Consider the following 21,596-nt stretch of genomic DNA (forward strand, 5'->3'; position numbering starts at 1 on the left):
ATGAAGTGTTTGTGTGCATGTGGGAAGAGGGGGAGGTAAGTAAGAGATGAGAGTGAACCCAGTATTGCTTTTTAGACCACAGAGACACATTCCATTAGGAGGGAGATGGGGGAGAGAGGGCATGTGGGAGCAGAAACAGAATAAACTTTAAAAAGATAGAAAAAGTCAGCCCTAACTCCTTCCCCAGCTGAAGCCATGAATCTACTGCACTGACAGTTCCTACAGGGAACTCTGGAGCTGAAATGCCAAAATAAGCTCCAAACTCTGCCACTTCATGTGCAAGTCTGAGCAGGACACCCAGCTTCTTAGAAGCTCGGCATCCTCTTATATCAAAATTGGATATTACCAGCTACCCTTTTAGGTTGTTTTGAGGAGAAAATTAAACAATTTGAAAGTTGTTAGTGTAGAGCCTAGCACATATTAGTTTCCAAAAAATGCCAACTGTGACCTTCACATTTGCCAAGTAAGAAAAGGTCAACTCTCTATTATTAAAGTAACAGCACCTAAAGGCAATAAGCTTGCTATTACTCCAACTGCCTTTCAGTACAGAACTGGTAATAAGTGACAAAAATTTATTCCATATCAGCCAGCCACAGATAATGCCAACCACATTTTTAATGTGACCAAATTTCCAAACATCCTGTAGGCAATGAAACTCTCACCCAGCTCACCCCAAAATATAAGAGTAGCAAAGCTCTGATTAAAATGGAGCTGGGGAAGGAGGACATTCCCTTCTCCTTCCTCCTGCCAGCCCTGAGGTGTCACAAGGCCCACAGGAACAGAGAGTGAAAACCACTACCGTACAAAACTACACAGGTCTGTGAGTGGCAAACAGTTTCTGTGGCACTTTCTGGACAGCCCTACAAACTTCAGAGCAGAAAACACCTAAATTCTTGAACGTCAGCTATAAGACAGCAAAATTATTGTCTATTTTGCTCACTGATACAGCCCAAAGTGCCTAGGACAGTGCCTGGCATACAGCAAGTATGCTCAATGTATGAATGATTGCAATTGAAAATGAAAGTTTAGTGATTTCAAGGTTTTTAAGTGATAAGAGATATCTCAAGTAAACCTTAGAAGAGAAACCATGATAAACCTGTGGAATCTCCAACACAATGCCTGTGCATAGTATACATGCAACAAATATTTGCAGAAGGAACAAATGCTGTAAAAATAGCAAACCAGAAACACTGAGACTAAATCTTTTTGGATTATAAGATTTTACTAGACAGCTGAAGGCTGCCCCTTTAAGCACCTAAGCTATTTTTACTTTAACCATTTTTGGATGGGAAACATTTAGCGTATTTTTTCAAAGGCTATAGAGAATGTACTTTAACACTTTTTTTTTTTGTGGTGAGCGTATATTACAATGACCACAAGAGCTACCGAGGCTGTGCAAAGCTCCATGCTGCCAGGGGTTAAGACAACAGGCAAGGATGTATGGGAACGAGAGACGGTATCTCAGCTTTTAATTACATACCCCACATTCCTACCAGTTCTCCCAATGTAAATGTTGGTATGCTCTCCCAAATGCACCCCAGGGACCAAAGCAGAGGCTCCTAAACTCACTGTGCCACAGACACCCTCTGACAAACCCCTACGGACTCTTCTCAGAGTTAGATTTTTAAATGCCATAGGCATTTACACAAAACAATACAAAAGAATTATACCAGGAGGGAATTATCCAAATAATTATGATAAAGCATTATGTGCTTATCACCAAACTTAACAAGGTCTAGCGGCAAATCGTATGTCTGCCATAATTCAAAGTAATGATGAGCATATACAGTACTTTTGAGAGATGTGTAGCAACTATAATGCAATATGAAAACACGTGATTTTATTGATGTTACTATCACAGGAGTTGCTAATGCTATGGGGAGGGTGATGACTCATAACTGAAGATGTTAAACTGCAGTTAAAGGTTAGTGGAAATAAAGGTGAATTTTTTTCCCCATCCAAGTTCAGGGACCCGCACTCCCAACTTCCATCGTCAGATTCCAGGTTAAGGATTCTTGGACTTAAGGAAGTAGGGGTGTTGGGGGGCAGGTGCAGCGGAGGGACCAGCTACAATAACTCAAACATAAGATCACCACCACCGCCAGCCATCTCTCTCAGGATCATGGTGTGTATATACTGCATAGATGAACAATAAAACAAAGCCATCCCACTGCCCCAATGCACACATAAATCTAGCTGAAAATGGGAAAACTAGACCAGGACAGCCCTACAAACTTCAGAGCAGAAAACACCTAAACACCTTTAGCCATCGAAGTCTACAAAGGGATATTACAATGTTATGATGCAGCCCATAAGGGAAGCAAAATCTAAGTGGGTTAAAACTCAAATGTCCATTACTTAGAGTTACGGAATTAATTTCTATGTAAATTCTTCACCAATATAAAAACGTTACAACTCTTTTCACATGTTATAAGTACTCAATTTGAGTCTGACGTGATGTATTGCCTAGCTAGTCCTTGATTATGACAATTTAGTCTAATATACAAACAAATGAAAATAATTTTCAACCGTCAACTTTACGTTAGCCCTGCCAATGGGACGGTAGGAAAATATGACAAAATAAATACCTTTGAATTCTCATTTCAAGAAACTGTCATTTAAGCTGCAGCTCACATCTGACAAGTGCAGGCACGCAGGGCAGCCTTTACTCTAGAATCTTCTTCCATCGACTCTCCACTAGCATCTGCTGATTCTTCCAGACCCGTTCAAGCACCTCCATTCCCACGGGCCCCAGCCTGCTGTGGTAATACAGGTCACAGCACTGACATTTGGGGCTGGGAATGGGGTGTCATTTGATTCATTTCTGTGGACCCTGCAGGTTTGTGTCAGTGTTTACTAAACACACACACTTTAATGTGAGAGGCAAGTGAACGGCACTTTTCTGTTTCTCTATCTTAAAGTGTAAAATAAATAATGTAATCTAATTAACCTTAATTTAAATATATTTATTTGAAAATATGGGGCTTCCCTAGTGGCGCAGTGGTTAAGAGTCCTCCTGCTGATGCAGGGGACACGGGTTCGTGTCCCGGTCCGGGAAGATCCCACATGCCGCGGAGCGGCTGGGCCCGTGAGCCAGGCCACTGAGCCTGCGCGTCCGGAGCCTGTGCTCCACGCTCCACAACGGGAGAGGCCACAACAGTGAGAGGCCCGCCTACCGCAAAAAAAAAACAAAAAACTGAAAGACACAAAAAATAAAATGACTATTTTCATGAACCTTACCTAATATCAGGTAGAGAAAGTGTGACACCAATATTCTATACAATCATATGCACATTGTCCGGGGAAAAGCTGAACTTCTGAGACCTTCATCGAATCAAGTAGTTTAAGTTAATATCATATCTCGGGCACTACCCCCCACTTACGGAAGCCAACTATGTGCCAGACACCATGCTTCACACAGATTACCTCGCTGCATCCTCACACCAACCCTCTGAGGAAAACCATGCTATTTCCATTTTACAGAAACACAGAGTCTTCTGGATCAGTGTTGGGCACTGGGGCTGTCGATGAAAGTGACCATCTAAGTGGAGAAAGAAACACAGCACTTTTTAGAAAATCAGGCACTGGAGGCCACAGGAGCAGTCACCAGTGAAGGGAGGAGAGGGCAGGACAGGAGGAGAGGCTTGGAGGAGAGGAGCCCTGGGCTGAGCCTTCAAGGAGTCGAGGCTGGTCAGGAGAGGCAAGGAGGGCACTCCCCTCGCCTAGCAGATGGCGGGAGGCTGACACAGGTGAGGCTGGGCCAGCAGAGTTTCCAACAGGTCACACGGCTGCTGTGGAGACAATGGGTTTGACGTTTGACGGACAAAACAGCAGAAGGAGGATGACAGGCAGGAGGATGCTGAAGTGGGAATGGCTTAGTTCCCTGCCCTCACCCTGCTGAGAAGCTCAGTCCCAGAACCAAGGGCCTTGTCACCCCAGTGCCTGGCCCTTTTCCTCACATCAGACCGAATAAACGAATCCACGTGTGAACAAAGGAGCATCTGAGCAGGAAGAAATGACAGTCCTCCGGCTAGGGCTGTGGCAATACAAATGCAGAGAAGATGATGAGGCAAAGCACAATTCCGAAGGTCAAACAGGCAAGAATTAGTAATTCACTGGATGTGAGAGTTGACTGGTTGGATGGGAGAACCACCCACTGAGACCAAAAACAAAATCCAGAAATCTGAATACAAATTACAATTCCCTATTCATGCATATGAGTTCTCTCTCTTTTCAAGGTCATTTTATTCCTGAAGGAAGCATGGAAATTGTGTAGGTAGCGTGCGCTGCAGCCCAGAGAACAAGTCCCCACCCCATGCACCCAGTCCATTTCGGCATTCTGGGCCAAAACTCTGACAGGTTTTTTTAAAAGGATGTATGTGTGAAGAGCTGTTATCTCTTCTACTTATTTTCAGCAAAAGAGATGCAATTTTAAACACTGCTCATCACTAAAGATCTGGAAGGGACTGCCCATGGTTATCTCTGGGTAGCAGAAATTCGGTGGTTCCTTATTTTTGCTTATCAACATGTTGTTTTTCTGTATTTACATACACTGCTTTTGCAATCGCACAAAAAGGTTAATTTTAAAAGAGTACGTTTTTCTTAAACTTTAAGAAATGTTAGAGGTTACTGTCTAATTTTATTATATAAAGCCTTCCAGGGACAAAATTATTTGGAGGAAAAAAATCTTCATTTCCAACATGATAAATTATTTTCAATGCAGAATTTCAGCATACATTTCTAAGTGACCCCAAATGCTTCACTACATAACACACAAAATTTAAGTCATGGGACACCATCTGAAAAATAAACTTCCATATCCACAGAAACTAAAAACTTCAGACGACAGTCTAAAAGCGATATTCAAAAGACTGCCCTTTTATATGCATAGGTAATTACTTAAGACAAAAATTTGTAGCTTAAATAAAAATTGTGATAATAGTAAGAACTGGCCTGTTTTATGAAGCTGACAGTTCAAACTTGAGTTTAGATAAACCATTAGCCCTCTTAGTCAGATAAATACTCTTGCTACTTCCTAGGAATTGCAGTAAAATCAACCTAATTCAAATTATAACATTTGTGAACACAGTATGGAATCACCTTGACAACATCAATATTAATTTTTATAAACACAAAATAATTTATAGCATAGAGCTACCCTCTGCATATACGGTGCCTTTGTCCAAATTACTGAAAGCCAAAAACCCCTGTCCTCCCCAACCTCACAAACAAAAAGACTCTGGTATGCCAAGCGTGGGCTGGATCTCAGCCCCTGCTTGCCCTGTCGGCTGGATGCTTTTGTGCAGTATGCAACCTGCACACATTTACCTGGCAGCCCATTCACAGCCCTGTCACCCACATCTGTGAGATCCATAGTAGTTTCCAGGAGCATGTTAGAAATTTAAACTTACTAATGCATGACTGTCCGACTTAACTGCCAGAAGGGCTTCTGCTATGGCTTATAAATATTATTTATAAACCACATTATTTACAGTTTTAAAATACTGCACCACACTAGCTTTTACAGCATTAACTGCATTCTTGAATAAAACCTATCATGTATGTTCAAGAATCCCAAATTTCATTCAGATGAGTGGTAGAAACAGGTCTTTTCTCTCATATCATCTCAGTCCATTTTTGGAAATAAACTATACTCACCAAGTGGCCATCCCCTTTCTTTCATCTTGATCAACAGGCACATCAGAACTCTGGCCAGTAAAGGATATTAGTTAGAACTGGTCTAATCTATTTGCCACCTAACATATTTTATACTTTATGTCTACCAAGTATGACAATAACAACACTATTTGCTGGTCCCTGACTTTCTCAGAAGTCATGTTAGATAACTTCAATAAATGTTTAAAAAACTCAGACTGTATCCCAGCACAGGATACCTCAAAAGCAGAATTAAGTGGCAAATACTCTCTTCCTGAATTTAGAGATGAAGGAAATCAATCAAGAAAAGTACACAAGGGGCTTCCCTGGTGGCGCACTGGTTGAGAGTCCGCCTGCCGACACAGGGGACACGGGTTCGTGCCCCGGTCCGGGAGGATCCCACATGCCGCGGAGCGGCTGGGCCCGTGAGCCATGGCCGCTGAGCCTGCGCGTCCGGAACCTGTGCTCCACAACGGGAGAGGCCACAACAGTGAGAGGCCCGCGTACCGCAAAAAAAACAAAAAAAAAGAAAAAGAAAAAGAAAGAAAAGTACAGAAGACGAAAATGAAACAGTGTAAAGTTGCACATAGAATGAAGTTGTCCAAGTGTCAATTCCTAACGGCGCCCAGCCCTCAGCTAACGGTTCTCCTCCTTCCCTGACCCACCTACACTCCTGGTGTGTGAGAATGAAAATCCGATCTCGTCCAAGCACCCAACCATCCCTCCACTGGCAGTTTCTCCAAGACCAGGGACTCGTGTGTCACACTGAAGGGAATGAACTGCAGTACTCTTTAAATCACTTCCAGTTCCAAAATCCTACTATGCTATATAAATAAATTGGCTAATAGAATGAAAATACCAAAAAAATACCAACATCAGGAACATGGTGATATGTATAAAACATGATAAACTCTCAGCTGGGAAAGTACCCACAGGGTAGACCCAGCCTGCCAAAGTTCATGTGAAAAAGATTTACAGATTTTAGTTGACTGTAAGCCCAGGATAAGCCAACAGAACAGCCTGGATATCAAAAGAATGAAAAAGGAAAGAAAAGCCTATGGCAGTAGGAGAAATGTCATCCTTGCGTTAAAGGGGTCACAGCCCCACTGTCCTCCCTGCCCATCATGCCACACAGCAAGTTTCATTTTCGGTTTCAGAAGACTTTAAAAGCAGAGGCACTAAGAGTCGCAAGGTGCCTGCAGATCCACGAACGGAGGCTGGAGGACGGAGCTATGGGCTTGCAGCTCGGGCAGGGAAGACAAGACGGAAACTCACCACTGCCTTTGCAAGTCTGTCGCAGGGAAAAGGCACAGTCTCCCGCGCTCGCTCGCTCGCGCGCGCGCTCTCTCTCTCTCTCTCTCTCTCTCTCATGGGAAGGAAAGAAGGTGAGACACAGTGAGAGAGAGTTCTGCTCAGAATACAACAATCTGTCTTTCCATTTGAGCTGTGTAGAAGGGCAGGGACGTCTTGGGGACGCTGAGCCTCCTGGGATGTGCGGGGAGCACAGCCAGGCGGCTCAGACCTCCAAGCACCTGAGTCTAGGGCCCTCCAACAGACAGGCATCGGGACTTGCCCCCTCCAAGAGCCCCGGAGCCACACCTCCCAACCTGTGGAGTCTGACCGTGCGGCTCCTCCTCCCCGCCCCCACTCCCCCAGGGTCCTCGACTGACTTCATCTTCATGAGACCAGATATTTTACAATCAGGAACATTCCTAGAGAACCAACACCGAAACCAAGGCTGACAAGAGATAAAGGCTCGGCTGTGCTGGCCAAGAGCTGCTTGGGAATGCGTCCAAGGCTTTGTCGTTTCTCCCATGCCAAGGGGACGGCTCACGGGCAGCGAGAAGCCTCTGTGCCTCGCTAAAACTCAACTCTGATCTCTACATTCCACCTACCAAGCAGGAACTGCAGTCTCTGAATCCAAAAGACATTTCCAAAAGTGGGACTTCATCTTGGTTTACAAGGGTAAGAGGAAAAAAATAAAATAAAGATAAGCCCTAAGGGGAGGGGAGGGATAAGGAAATCTTGTTAGGGTAATTCTCTCCTTTAGACTGTATTAGTAAAATGCACCTCCATTTCACAGGCATCTCAGGGAAGACTCTTCATAGGGTTCTGCTTTTCTCTCTACTCTACCTCCAGGGACCTCATCCACTGCCCCAAGGTCGACAAAGATAATTTAGTGTACGTCTTAGGTCTGAATTCATTCCTAAACTTGACTCAAATTTCTAATCACCTCTCTAAGAATCACCCAGACTTTGGACACCTTGACCTTAAAACATCCCAGTCAAGCTCATCCTCTTTGCCCTAAAACAGGTCTCTCTCATTTCCTTGTTTCCCAAATGCCTTCCAGGCAAGTAGTTTGAAAGCCTGAAAAGTGCCTTCTAATCTTCTCTCTTGCTCCATTTTTCAATAAGCCATCAAGGTACAGTCTCTCACTAGGAGCCCAAAACCTCAAGCACTGGTCTAGGCCCGCACTTAACTCAGACCACAGCAAGACCTCCAGCCCTGCCTCTGGCTTCTCCCGGTATATAAACCCGCCCGCCCACTCTCCACTGGCAGCCTCGTCTTCCAGAAGGCCAGCTTGCATCACATCAGCCTACCACTCAACAAACTTTCTAGGGCTCCAATCACTACCAAAATACCAACCTCGCAGCCTGACCTGCCGAGCCCTCCACGCGGGTGCTCCAACCACCTCTTCCCTGTGAACCCCCTAATTCACCATCTTTGGCAGGGAGGGAGGTCCACTGAGCTCCACTCACACACATCCTGGGCTTCTGCTCATTCGGATGTCCGCCTCCATGCCTTTGCTCGTACTGCTTCTTCCGGTCAAGCGTTCCTGCTCACCCCCTGGATGGGACTCTCAAAAACCACTCATTTAATCTGTTCATTTTCTCAGGAAACAGAGCCTCAGAGGCCTGGAATGACAGGCCTCCAGTCACAGGCCAGGCTGGACAGAGCCAGACCTCCCCACTTCAGGGCTCTTTTTCTAGACCACACCAGGTCCCCGTGATTTGCTTTTAACAGGGATGAAATAGAGACTTCGGCTTGAAATGTCCTTATTAGACTAAAACCTCTAAGCCCACCAAATTAAAAAAAGAGCACAGTGCCCACATTTCTAGTGACTTAGGGGATTTCTCTTAGACTCACAAGCCCCACTGGTTACACCTTCCAGTTTAACTGCTAATACCATGTGGATGTGAAGGACTCTGTTGCCCAGCCTGGGGTCTGCCCCAAGGGCTTGAGAGCAGACTCACCCTCTCCCCCAAAGAGAGGAGCCGGCCGCACTCTACTGCCTGTTTATTCAATCAAGATTACAGCAAAAACTTGTTACATCTACAGAGCCTCGGAAAGCTGCAGAGAGAGGTGCTCCAGGACACTATATATTGGCTTTTCTTAACACCTACATCCAAACCACATCTCTGGCTGCTTTTGAGAAGGACAACATTTAAGTTAACAGTGTACAATCGGTTCTGACTATGCCTGCTGATTAAAGTCAACAGGGAGACTGTCAAGTGGGACTTACTGCATTTGGAAAATTATCACCTCCATGTACCAGAAGACTACTCAGAGGCTGAGCACCCCCCAGCCCACTGGACTGTGGGACTTCTGTGTAAGGACCACTGCACACACCCACCTTCCCCTCTAAGACTCAGGAATTGTGTCTTTCTCATCTGTGTCCCAAGTGTCTGGCACAGAGAAGATGCACAATCAATGTGTGGTGACTGACACTGAACTTGAAAGAGAAGCTGTATTTCTTGGCCAAAAATATCTGGAAATACCACAGGACTCCCCTAAGTAGTGTGGTAACTGCAAAATAATGAATACAGTATCGTACGTATGCTTTGGTGGTCTAGCTCACTGAGCTCTTCCCTCTGGGGGAAAAGATCCAGAGATTACAATCTCAACTAGTTTAAACACTACAGAATTCATAGAAATCAAACTCTGGTACCATGTTCTTTCAGCTACCCTAAAATTGGGTGATACTGCCTTGACTGAAACTCCAGTGTACTCTAAATTCATACATTTTCAAATGTGGGAAGAGAATCCCTTCCATTCACCTACAAACAGTAATATAGCTATTTTGGGAACTATAAGAGGGTTCTGACTATACCAAAAGCACTAGCAAACTTCATGCTCATTATACAATTAATCTGGTAATAATCAAACACAAGGGGCCACAAACTCATTACTCATAAGCAGGTTTATGGTTTGTGTTTCTGAAATCACATTTTACAAAATTAAAGCTCTAATATTTTAAATTTGGAAACTTACATGTATAAGAAAACAAAAGACCATCACAATAGCATGTGTAAATGTCTCTAAGCAAATACTGTCTCAAAGATCTTACGATTTATTTTCACCTAATGACTGATTTCCTCTGGGTCCACCCTGTGAAAGGAACTTCCCCAAAATACTCATTTGGCTGAGTCTCCGCCTTCGGCGGGCCTACAGTTATGAACTCTGCTAAACAAATAAACTTCCTTCCTATTTTTAAAGTTTTCCAAAACGGGAGAATCTACATCTTTGGTTGGCACACTATTTCCTGGGCGTTAACAGCCCTGGCAGTGAAGAAATTCTTCGCGGTATTTTGAGAGATGAGAAGTACTTCAGAAACAGCAGCTGCTCCCTGCCTCTATTTTAGGGAAGGGGAAATCAAGGCAGAGTTGTGACCCTGGGTGAGGTCACACAGGCAGCTGGTGGCAGAGGCCTGTGTAATTCTCTCTGCCCCTCTATCCCCTTATCGGATCTAAATGACTTGTGGTCTGACGAAAGCATTTTGCTCTCGTTCTGTACTCGTGAGCCACGGCTTATGTTTAATTCATGAAGAATGTGATGAAACAACAGGAAAAAGCCTCAGTATCATGCTGAGTACCAAGTGATGCAAAGAGCTGCAATGCGCTCTGGACTAAGAGTCAGAACACCTTGTTCTAATCTCAGCTGTGACTTTGGGGAAACCACTTCACCTCTGGAGGACCCAATGTTATCTTTCAAAAGAGGGAACAGAACTAATAAGCAACTGCAAAGGTCATCTCCACCCCCTAAATGCAATGAAGAAGATGACGGTGATGGCTCACTCTTATTAAGTGTTTAAGCTCAGCCAGACATTGTTCTAAGTATGTTATGTGGATAAATCCTCAACAGCCTGGAAGATGGCTCTTATCCCCAATTTTAAGGATGAACACATTCATGCACAAACAGAAGTGACGTGTCCAAGGTGGCATCTCCACTGGGACCAGATGGAAAGGGGATCTGTCCCAGGCCACTGGCTCCAGGGGCCCTCTCTTCCTTATCAGAGGTGGACAGTCTAAGATGACCACCCTGACTTGCAGTAACAGAGACATTCCAAACTGAGAACAATCATCGTGATTACTCAACACGATGTTCTACGAGACCAAAGGCCCAGGGAAGTGTAACCTGAAGTGTAAGTCAAGAAATTTAATGGAAACGTATGGCTACATCCACCCCATTGCCTAGACGAGCTCACCCTAAAGACTGCTTGACAGTTTACATTCACTCACCTCATCTCATGTGACACCCAAACAGGACTACGTGCTGGGCAGCAGGGCAGAGATCACCACTCCCGTGGCATCGAGCCAAGGCTAAACAGCAACACAGGCAAACCTGGGCCTCCAACCCATGCCTTTAACTTCCCGTCTGGTGTCCTGTCGCAGGCTGGAGGAGATGCCACTGTGGCAGGATGCTCTGGAATAATTCCTAACATAAAGAGCACTTTCCAGAGAAGCTGAATAACTACAAAACATGGTTCCATGGTGCTTGCAAAAGAACATCAGATAATGAGTGATAATTCTCTAAAGCTCAAAACTCAAGTCAACAAGAAAATTGAAAACCAGCCTCAAGGTCACCTCAAAACTGACCTCTTTCAGTCTTTCATTTAATTGCCCTAACATTTCCCAATTTTGACCCATCTTCAATTAACTATTGGTGATTTTCCTCTTATTTCCTGTTTTCTTCCCTCCCTAACCAAGAACACCATGAAGTTCGGGCATTCAAAAAATATGAGCTCCTTCTTGAATAGCTTCAATCTTATACACCTATTTTTAAAAGCAGCCAATTTTGAACGTTTTTTACCTCTCACCAATGGGAGAAAAAAAAGTTCAGTCTTTCAGTGGGAAAGGGTATTTTTCTAAGTTCTGACCACCCTTGTTTCAAATCCTGAACATGTGTTGTAATCCGCTTATTACAGAGGTAGCATAGGTACAACAGATAAAACATGAATTCAGAACCAGACAGTTCAAGCTTTAATCTTAATAACAATTTTGAACGTTTTTTACCTCTCACCAATGGGAGAAAAAAAAGTTCAGTCTTTCAGTGGGAAAGGGTATTTTTCTAAGTTCTGACCACCCTTGTTTCAAATCCTGAACATGTGTTGTAATCCGCTTATTACAGAGGTAGCATAGGTACAACAGATAAAACATGAATTCAGAACCAGACAGTTCAAGCTTTAATCTTAATAGCTATGACAAGTGACAAGTTGCCTAACTTCTGTGAACTTCAGTTTCTTCATACATCTTTCCCAAAAAAGGAGGGAAGGAATAATACCACTACTTCCAGGATTACTTGGAAGCTGACTACTCCCAAAACAATGGCTGGCACATATTAACTGCTCAAAAATGTAATCATCTCTTCCTTTCCACGGTTGCGTCAACACTATAAATCCACTCTGCAAGTGACATTTCTCTGAGAAAACTCACTCTCCCTTACCGGAGGAGAATAGATACGGTACACACACCTGCTTCATCTCCCACAGGATGCCCTCCTGGGAACAGCAGCCCAGTACTGGGGGAGCTATGTCACCACACTGGACTTTGGCAACTTGCACTCTCTTGAAATACTCAGGCCCTGGTTTCTGCCTACACACAGTTCACACAGCTGCCAGGCCTCCCAGGCTCTTGAGCATTTATGACAATGACACCCTTCATGTGTCATGTCAGAGAATCTCCAACCACCCCAACAGACTACTCACTTCATGCTTCTTTTCTTTGCCTTTTTCCTTGCAGGCCCCTTGACCTACTCTGAAATGCACATGCATAAAGTCAGGTGACTAAATAAAATATTCTTAACTACAACCTATTGATAGACATGCATACTTTTGATTTTAGTAAAATAATTTAGAGAGAAAAGTAGAAGCAAATCAGCAGGGCAACATTAACAAGGTGTGCAAAACCCAGGGGTCCGGGACCTTGGGTTTAGTTCTGCCCCAACTAGCTATATGATCTATATTGTCACCTAATTGCCCTGAGTCTCAGTTTCCTCATGCAGAAAAGAGAATTATATTCTGGTTACACCAGAATGACCACCACGCCACAATTACCAACAGGTGTGTCCATGCCCTAGGGTGTGCTGGGATGAAACAAAGCGTTGCTCTTAATTCTGAATCTCCCTGTATCTGGGTAGTTTACTTAATGTGACATGCCGTCCTTAAGGTTAAAAAATCATTCGTCTCAAAAGAAAGGTGAACAGAGTTAGAGAGCAACCCTGAATAATTCCAAAACATGCTAGAAAACTACCAAGAGTATATCCTAACTATTCTTTTTCATAATCTATCACATCGATGACCTACAACCCAATCGTCTTTCTTTAAAGACTTAGCTCAGGGTCTTCCCTGGTGGTCCAGTGGGAAAGACTCCGCACTCCCAATGCAGGGGACCCAGGTTTGATCCCTGGTAGGGGAACTAGATCCCGTACGCATGCCGCAACTAAGACCCGGCATGGCCAAAACAAATAAATAAATAAATAAAGACTGAGTTCAGATATCCTCTCCTCTAAAGTCTCCCCAGACTCCCCGGCTGAGTGACCCCCTGTGTATACAACTGTATTATTGCACTAAATTAAATTATCTTCACAGGGGCCCTCTCCCTGATAAATTGCAAGCTGCTCAAAGGCTGAGCCTGTCCTACTCTTCTCTGGATCCACAGCACTTACCACCACGCATTCAAAAAGAACCATGGACTTAAACTGCAAACTCAACCACATTTTAAATAGTTTACATTTGCAGATGCTCTTCATAATTTCTTAAGCAAATTTTGACATTATTTTATTTTAAAACAGGGCCTATTAAAAAAGAGATAAATACAGAACACATTATTAATTTTATAGGTGAGAAAGGCTCAGCAAAGTTAATTTAGCCCAGCTCAACCAAAGTGAATAAGCCCTGTGAGTCTAATCCCATCATAACACGTGACAGATGTAAAAATAATCTGCATAAGTACCAAAGGTCATGAAAACTAAGAAAATTCTTTCTCATCACATCTTTCTTATAAATCTAACAAACAGTATAGACTGCTGGTTCATCACTCTTCCAATAGCAAATACAGAGGTAACAGAAATAATGGAAAAATGAAAGGTACTTAAGTCTAGATTCACAAATATAACCAAATAATTTTTTCCTTTTCTATAACTTTTATAAATGTTCCTGAATACCCATACATATATTATGAAATAAAATTCAAAAAGACTAATTTATTATTTCTACTCTTTAAAAGTTATCAAAAGAAAGGAAGGGCTCCACATCACATATCATTAGGGAAATGCAAATTAAAGCAACAATGAGATACCGTTACACATCTATTCAAATGGCCGCAATCTGGAACACTGACAACACCAAATGCTGACGAGGATGTGGAGCAATAGGAACTCTCATTCATTGCTGGTAGAAACGCAAAAGGGTACGGCCACTCCGGAAAACAGTTTGGCAGCTTCGTACAAAGCTAAACTTACTCTCACCATATGATCCCACAATCGTTCTCCCTGACGTTTACCCAAAGGAGTTGAAAACGTATGTCCACACAAAAACCCACACAAGGATGTTTATAGCAGCTTTATTCATAACAGTCAAAACTTGGAAGCAACTGAAATGTCCTTCTGTAGATGAATAGATAAACTGTGGTCCATCCAGACAATGGGATATTATTCAGTGCTAAAAAGAAATGAGTGATCCAGCCATGAAAGGCACTGGAGAAACTTAAATGTACATTACTAAGTGAAGGAAGCCAATCTGAAAAGGATACATACTTTATGATTCCGACTATATGACATTCTGGGAAAGGCAAAACTATAAAGATCAGCGGTTGCCAGGGGCTGGAAGAAGGAAGGGATGAATAGGCAGAGCACAGAGAATTTTTAGGGCAGGGAAACTATTCGGTGTGATATTACAGATACATGCCATTACACATTTGTCCAGATGCATGGAATGTACAACGCCAATAAAACACAGTGTAAAACATGGACTTTGGGTGATAAAGATGTGTCAATGCAAGTTCATCAATTGTGACTAATGTACCACACTGATGGGGGATATTGATGATAGGGGAGGCTCTTCCAAGTGTGGGAACCGAGGCTGCATGGGAAATCTCTGTACCTTCTGCTCGATTTTGCCATAAACCTAAAATTGCTCAAAAAATAAAGTCCATTTAAAAACAGAAAGGGGGCAATTTGAGTCTATTTTTCAATAATAATCTGATGCCTAGTCTGTTATAATATCCTAATGGTATTTGGGGCAAAGTTAAATATCCTGAAAAAGAGGAAAGGCCATCAAAGTATTTTTTAAATTTGATAAGCTGAATAGCTAATACCTAAAATGTTCAAGTTTTTTAAACAGTGCAAGAGTATGCAATGCAAAGTTTTCCTTTCACTCCTATTCTCCAAACACCCAATTTTCAAGGTTGTTGATTTTTTTTTTAAGTTTTATTTCATGGGACACTATTTCTACTATTGTCCTCTCAGACACAAGTGACTATTCTGAAATCATGGCATTTGTTCTAAAAACTATGAGCAGCTCCCATGTCTAATAGTAGGTATAACAGAAAATATTTAAACTGAGAACCTTGCTCCTCAAAGTGTGGTCCCCAGACTGGCAGCATTAGCATCATCACCCGTGAGCTTGTTGGAAATGCAGAATTTTGAGTTCCATCCCAGACCTACTAAAGTAGAACTACGTTTTAACAAGATGAAGCAATCTGTATGCACTGGTGTACATGACAACGCCACCTCTGTTTTCATAGAGCTTACAGGCTAAGGAGGTAAAATATTCAAATAACTGCAACGAAGGATACACAGGATAGACGATGCAGCTACAAGAGTTTGGGGAGAGATCAGCTTTGGCCCCTAAGGGGTCTCCACTGCCCCAAGATAAAATGCCAGCTCCTGTGAAGGGGTCTGTGTGCCGTGCACACTCTCGTCCCAGCACATCGGTTCAGCTCACCCTCTGCTACCCCCTACAGCAGATTTCCTGCCAGCCTGACCAACAGCCCGTCACTGAGGTTCCTCAACACGCCTGCAGGCCTCTGCATGTGCTACCCCGGCACACCCTGCCCCTCCCCGGCTACCTCCTCCTTGGCCACCTTCCGGAAGGGGCAGGAGCCCCTCCAGGCTCTCCCATGGCACAGCCCAGCTAGCTGATGTCTACCCTCCCTGCCAGAGGAGCTCCTCCAGGGCAGAGGAAATGCCTAGGGGTTATTTTCTTCCCAGTTTAGTATGCTCATCCAATCGGTGAATGAAGGAACGAGAGATGCTTCAGGGAAGGGATGAAGACGAGAAGGGCTTAGTCAGTCAGAAATGCAAGATCACTGCAGAGGCACATTTAGGCTAAGATCGGATTAGCGAATCTGTCTCGGGAGAACAAACTATAATTTGCTTTTTACTCATTATGAGATCTGCTCCAGGCAGTGTTCCGTTGTGGATTAGGTGGGGTTTCTACCCCAGCTTTTCTCCATTCTCTACTCGTAATACCAACCTGTGCCCGAATTACTGTCACTCTAAGCAACTCGAGCTCCCGAAGCGCAGAGAGAGGCTGCTGCCACTACCCAACAAGCACCCCACAGGAGCGCCGCTGAAATCCTGGTTGGGGCTACACCAGCTCCACTTAGCAGACGCAGCAAATTTTTCAAATTCAAGGAGTGGCTTGACTACGACAAGTTCTTCCCTCTTCATTCAACTCAAACATGTACTAATTAAAAGTAATATAAGTCTACAGACCAAAAAAATGTTAATACATATTTTAAAATTTTCCATCACAACCTAGGACACAACCTCAGCAACAAACCGACATCAGACTGACTTGAAGCAAGACAACAGAACTACCGCCTACATACTAGCTACAGGCAGATTCACATCTTCAGGAAGGCTGCTGTGCGCTAACAGGCAAAATAAGTCCAACTGGTCAGAGGCACCCAAGGTGGGCTGATCCAGTCTGCAGGAAACCTCAAAGGTAAGTAAATAAGCCCAAAGCCAGGACACAAGTGTGCCTGCAAGCTGTGGTTAGAGGCAGCTGAGCAAAGTACAAACTGTGCTTGTATTCAACACAGAAGAAGCAGTTGGTTACTCGGTCATTTGCACCAGTCTCAGACGCTGGGTCACAATCATTTCATATGTATCTGAGGTAGCACTACCACCTCCTGCCTGACCACACCAGCCTCCTAAGCGGTGCCCTTGGCTTCCACCCAAAGCAGACATCACTCCTCGCTTTCAAGCCCACAGCACTTACAAGCAAACCCCGCACAGTGCCTGCAGAGCCTGGCCCAGATCAGCCCTCCCCGACTCAGGGCCCAGCTCTCCGGGCCCAGCTCTCCGCGCTTCACCTGCCTTCTTCCTGCTGCTCTACCAGGCCCACCTCCAGGCCTGTTCCCTGCTGCTCCCTCCCCCGGTACATCTTCAGGGCCCTCTCACCGCTCCGGTGAAATGCCACCTTCCTGCCACCCAGGCCCCACGCACTCTCAACCGAACCACCCTGCTAACTTCTTCCCTTCCTAATACTCACCACCATCTGCAATTACCTTGCTTAGGCTTGTTTCTTTCTTCACTGTCTCTCCCACCTAGAATTTGAACGCCATGAAAACAGGCACCTGGTCTGCCTGTTCACTGCTCAACTCCAGCTCCTCAAACAGTACCCGGCAAATAGTAGGTGCTCAATAACTGTATCTGTGTTGAACACATTTGTTAAATAACTTGTTGAATGAATAATGGCTATAAAACCCATGTTTTAAGCAAAGCCAAAATATGAAAAACCTGGTTTTACATAAAATATTAATCAGCGATTGAGTACAAGTTTACAAAAGGACTCCTTCCCTAATGCATTTTTAAATATTTGGCTTAAAAAGCTTCAGTGTGCACATTTTAAAAATATTTATTTATTTGGCTGCGCCGGGTCTTGGTTGAGGCACGCGGGATCTTCGTTGTGTCATGTGGGATCTATTTCCCTGACCGGGGATCAAACCCGGGCCCCCTGCATTGGGAGCACAAGTCTTAACCAGTGGACCATCAGGGAAGGCCCGCACATTTTTAAAAGATAAACCTTTGGCACAAAATGAACTAACTCCTTCAGGGCATGTACAGTGCCTGGTACACAGAAGGCACCCACTAAATATCTGCTGAATACATATGCAATCACTGGAAAATAGCTTAATACGAGGCATGAGCTATATGAAACTGGACTTGGATTTGAGAACACAGTAAATTTAGCTATATTTAGGTCCCATTTTCCATTTCATCTGATAAACTGACATAGATATTTTTAAAATCCACTCATTTGAGATACTAGCAGTAATGTTAGCCATCATCTTTACAGGCGGGTGCAGATCCAAGGAAATTCAGAAAGTTACCTGGCAGTTCTGTTGCTGTTAGTCTTCACCAATACGTAAGTGGAGGCATAGAAACAATCAACAGAAATACTCAGAACTGCCAGGGATGTCTGTGGACTTAGTATTAAAATCACAAACCTTGAGAAACTTGTTTTCATTTATACACTGTAATCTACGTAAAAACTCCATTGTTGGGACTTCCCTGGTGGCGCAGTGGTTAAGAATCCGCCTGCCAGTGCAGGGAACACGGGTTCCCAGCCCTGGTCCGGGAAGATCCCACAAGCCGCGAAGCAACTAAGCCTGTGCGCCACGACTACTGAGCCCGCGCTCTAGAGCCCTCAAGCCACAACGTGCCACAACTACTGAAGCCCACGCGCCTAGAGCCCGTGCTCCCCAACAAGATAAGCCACGGCAATGAGAAGCCCTCACACTGCAATGAAGAGTAGCCCCCGCTTGCCACAACTAGAGAAAGCCCGTGCGCAGCAACGAACACCCAACACAGCCATAAATAAATAGATAAATTTATTAAAAAAAACAAAACAAAACAGGGCTTCCCTGGTGGCGCAGTGGTTGAGAGTCCACCTGCCGACGCAGGGGACACGGGTTCGTGCCCCGGTCCGGGAAGATCCCACATGCCGCGGAGCGGCTGGGCCCGTGAGCCATGGCCGCTGAGCCTGCGCATCTGGAGCCTGTGCTCCGCAACAGGAGAGGCCACAACAGTGAGAGGCCCGCGTACCACAAAAAAAAAAAAAAAAACAACTCCAGTGTCCCCAATGAAAGACCAATCAAGAAACCGCACCTCTACAAGCCTGGCCCCATTTTAATATAATGCACACCTGCCTTAATGTTCCAGGACACGTCTAATTTTAAGAAGTGTATCTTAATTTTTCCCTTAACAGATAATCTCTTTGAAATAAAATTCTTCCTTATTTTGGCTTTATTCTTACACCATGAAATTACATGTTCAGTATTCACACACTACTAATGCATCACCCAAGAAAAAACAAGTTAATGTTCAGGTAACCACCTGCATCAAGTGACACCCACTCCCTTTCTTCCCTAACAGGTGTTGGGCTGCAGTTTACAAAGGTCAAAGCAGGAATTTGATGTGCAAGCATTTGTGTGAGGTGTGTGCTCATATGCATTTATGTGTTCTTGAAGGGTCATTCTAAAATCTAATATAAATGCACTTTGGGAGTATGCAGTTCTGTGTATTATCTGTGCCTCTTGTTTATACTTTTAAAACATTTCCTAGTCTAAAATGCAAAGTGTGTTAATGACTTGTCTCTGAACTGAACACCAAACAGGTTCCATAGAAAGCCACTCTTATAAGCTATAACCCCAAGAAATGAACTTTCAAAGAGTACCTTCATATTCTAAAAGCTCTCACAGAATAACACACTGTCTACAAAAATCAATTACAGGATGCAATTTACAATAGCACAACACCTAGAAAAAATGAAATACAAAAGAACTACACTTTTTAAAATTATGCTGACAACTGACATAACTTTAACAAACATTTCATAGTTTTTTGTTGTTGTTCTGTAGTTTAAACAAATTTGGAATAACATGATTCAGAACTCAGATCAAGTTATCAACATGTTCATCTTTTACATGAGCTTTTCAAAAGTACTACCAGTTGCAGAAAGCTGACAATCCTTGATTTCTTTTTTAAGTAAGGCTTTGGCTTGCTGTTTTCACTGTCACCTCTGTAGGCCAATGTAAACAGAAGTCCACCTCACTCCTATAAGTGAAAAGGATCTTATTAAATATGTTTTAGGAAAGTAAATAAAACTATAAAACAGTACTAGCAGTAAGGTTTTCTTAGATTTACCTCTTGATTTTCAAATAAAACACAATGAGCCTATTTTTTCCTCCTTTTGCCCTTGCAGTGTATAACAAAAGTAGACTCAAATCCTCAACCGAGTAATATACACACCCTGAATTACTTTTTAAACTATATAACATTCTTAAATTTTAGCATTATTTATAAAAGCCAATTAGCTATCACTTCAAGCCAGAAAACCTGGGCATTATTAATTTTTCTTCAGTTCAAAACTACCTTATAACAACTGACAACTTGTTTGAAAGTCACTTCACTTTACTACTAGCTATGTCTCAGGAAGTGAAGATTCTGGTGAGGATGGGTAGTGCCCGTCTAGTAACTAGTGTTATCCGGTTTCTGTGTCTCCAGTTTATTACCACTTAAATGATAGGCAAAGCTTTATCTGTCTCATAAATAGGTATTTATAAAAATGTACTTTAACACTGTAAAAGCGCTGCATCATAACTAGAGATACCACCACCTATTATTTGTAAAGGGTCACAGAACGGCTAACAGGTTCTCCCATTAAGAGAACCTTGCCATACACCAAGAGCGAGCTCTGCGAAGGAAGGGGCTGGCAAAGAGAGGAGCCCGTGGGGCGCGAGGAAGGTGCCCCATTAACCCGTCGACCTGTGGAAGCTTTGAGAGCTGCATCATTCAAAACACACAAACACCTGGTACTCCGGGAGGGTATTATTCTATTACTGCCTTCTCAAACTGATGAGAACTCTAGAAATCCACTCCAATCCCTTCATTTTTGCGATAGCGGAATTGGCCCGGACTCGTAACGCTTACTGATTCTGAAGGCGCCAATGTTCTGAAAATAAACTTTAAGGAAATAGAAAGAACTTACGTTTAAAATTCAGACTCCGTGCTCGCTTCGGCAGCACATGTACTAAAATTCAGACTCCAAAACTTGCCCCTGGAAACCAGCGAGTTAAAAACAAAAGACAGACATCCTCTAAGCGCACCAAGTTCAGCCTTCGGGAATCCTCAGGGCACTATCCCAGACAACCGAGCACAAACCTGTACCCGGGAGGCTGACGCGCGAGGTCCCGCCGCCGAGAAACACCTCGCGGTGAATCCGGGGCGTGAGGGTGAGGGGAATTCGGGAGCCGGAGAAGCCCACCCGCCCTGCGTCGAGCCTCACTCTCCCCACCTGTGAAATGGGCGTGACGCCACTGGCCCGTTCGCCCCACGGGGAAGAAAGGCTAATGAATGAGAACCACCTGGTGAACGGCCCGGGCCGCCTTGGCCGCTCTCCGGCAGCGGTCCTCGGGCAGCGGGGCGTCCTCGGGCAGCGGGGCGCCCCCGCCGCGGTCGGATTCGCCCCCAAGGCCGCGGGCGCTCTCCGCGACCCGGACTCCCCGCGACCCGACGGTTACCAAGGTTCCCCAAGCCGCGCCTGCCCGGACGCCGGATCCCGGGCCGTCAGCTACCGTAAAGGGCGCCGTCCCGACCCGGCCCCGACGCCGCCTACCTTGGCCACCCAGCTGAACAATGGTGACATCGCGGGC

General features: G+C 44.2%; 1 protein-coding gene across 11 annotated transcripts in view; it reads right to left on the bottom strand.

Moving 5' to 3' along the window:
• TBC1D1 (TBC1 domain family member 1) overlaps nucleotides 1-21,596 on the bottom strand; it is a 353,465-nt gene that overhangs the window by 249,016 nt on the left and 82,853 nt on the right. Inside the window, exon 1 of one of the 11 annotated variants that reach the window (XM_024731616.1) lies at nucleotides 21,560-21,590. The exons of 9 other annotated variants lie outside the window; for them this stretch is intronic. In XM_024731616.1, coding sequence (XP_024587384.1) covers nucleotides 21,560-21,589 — 30 coding nt within the window. In that variant the 5' untranslated portion in view covers nucleotide 21,590. Of the gene's footprint in view, nucleotides 1-21,308; nucleotides 21,425-21,559; nucleotides 21,591-21,596 lie in introns of those variants that run through there. One more of the 11 variants, XM_024731617.1, reaches the window with a different exon arrangement.

This window comes from Neophocaena asiaeorientalis, unplaced genomic scaffold (assembly GCF_003031525.2).
Source record: "Neophocaena asiaeorientalis asiaeorientalis breed wild unplaced genomic scaffold, Neophocaena_asiaeorientalis_V1.1 scaffold39, whole genome shotgun sequence".
In the NCBI taxonomy this organism is placed as follows: domain Eukaryota; kingdom Metazoa; phylum Chordata; class Mammalia; order Artiodactyla; family Phocoenidae; genus Neophocaena; species Neophocaena asiaeorientalis.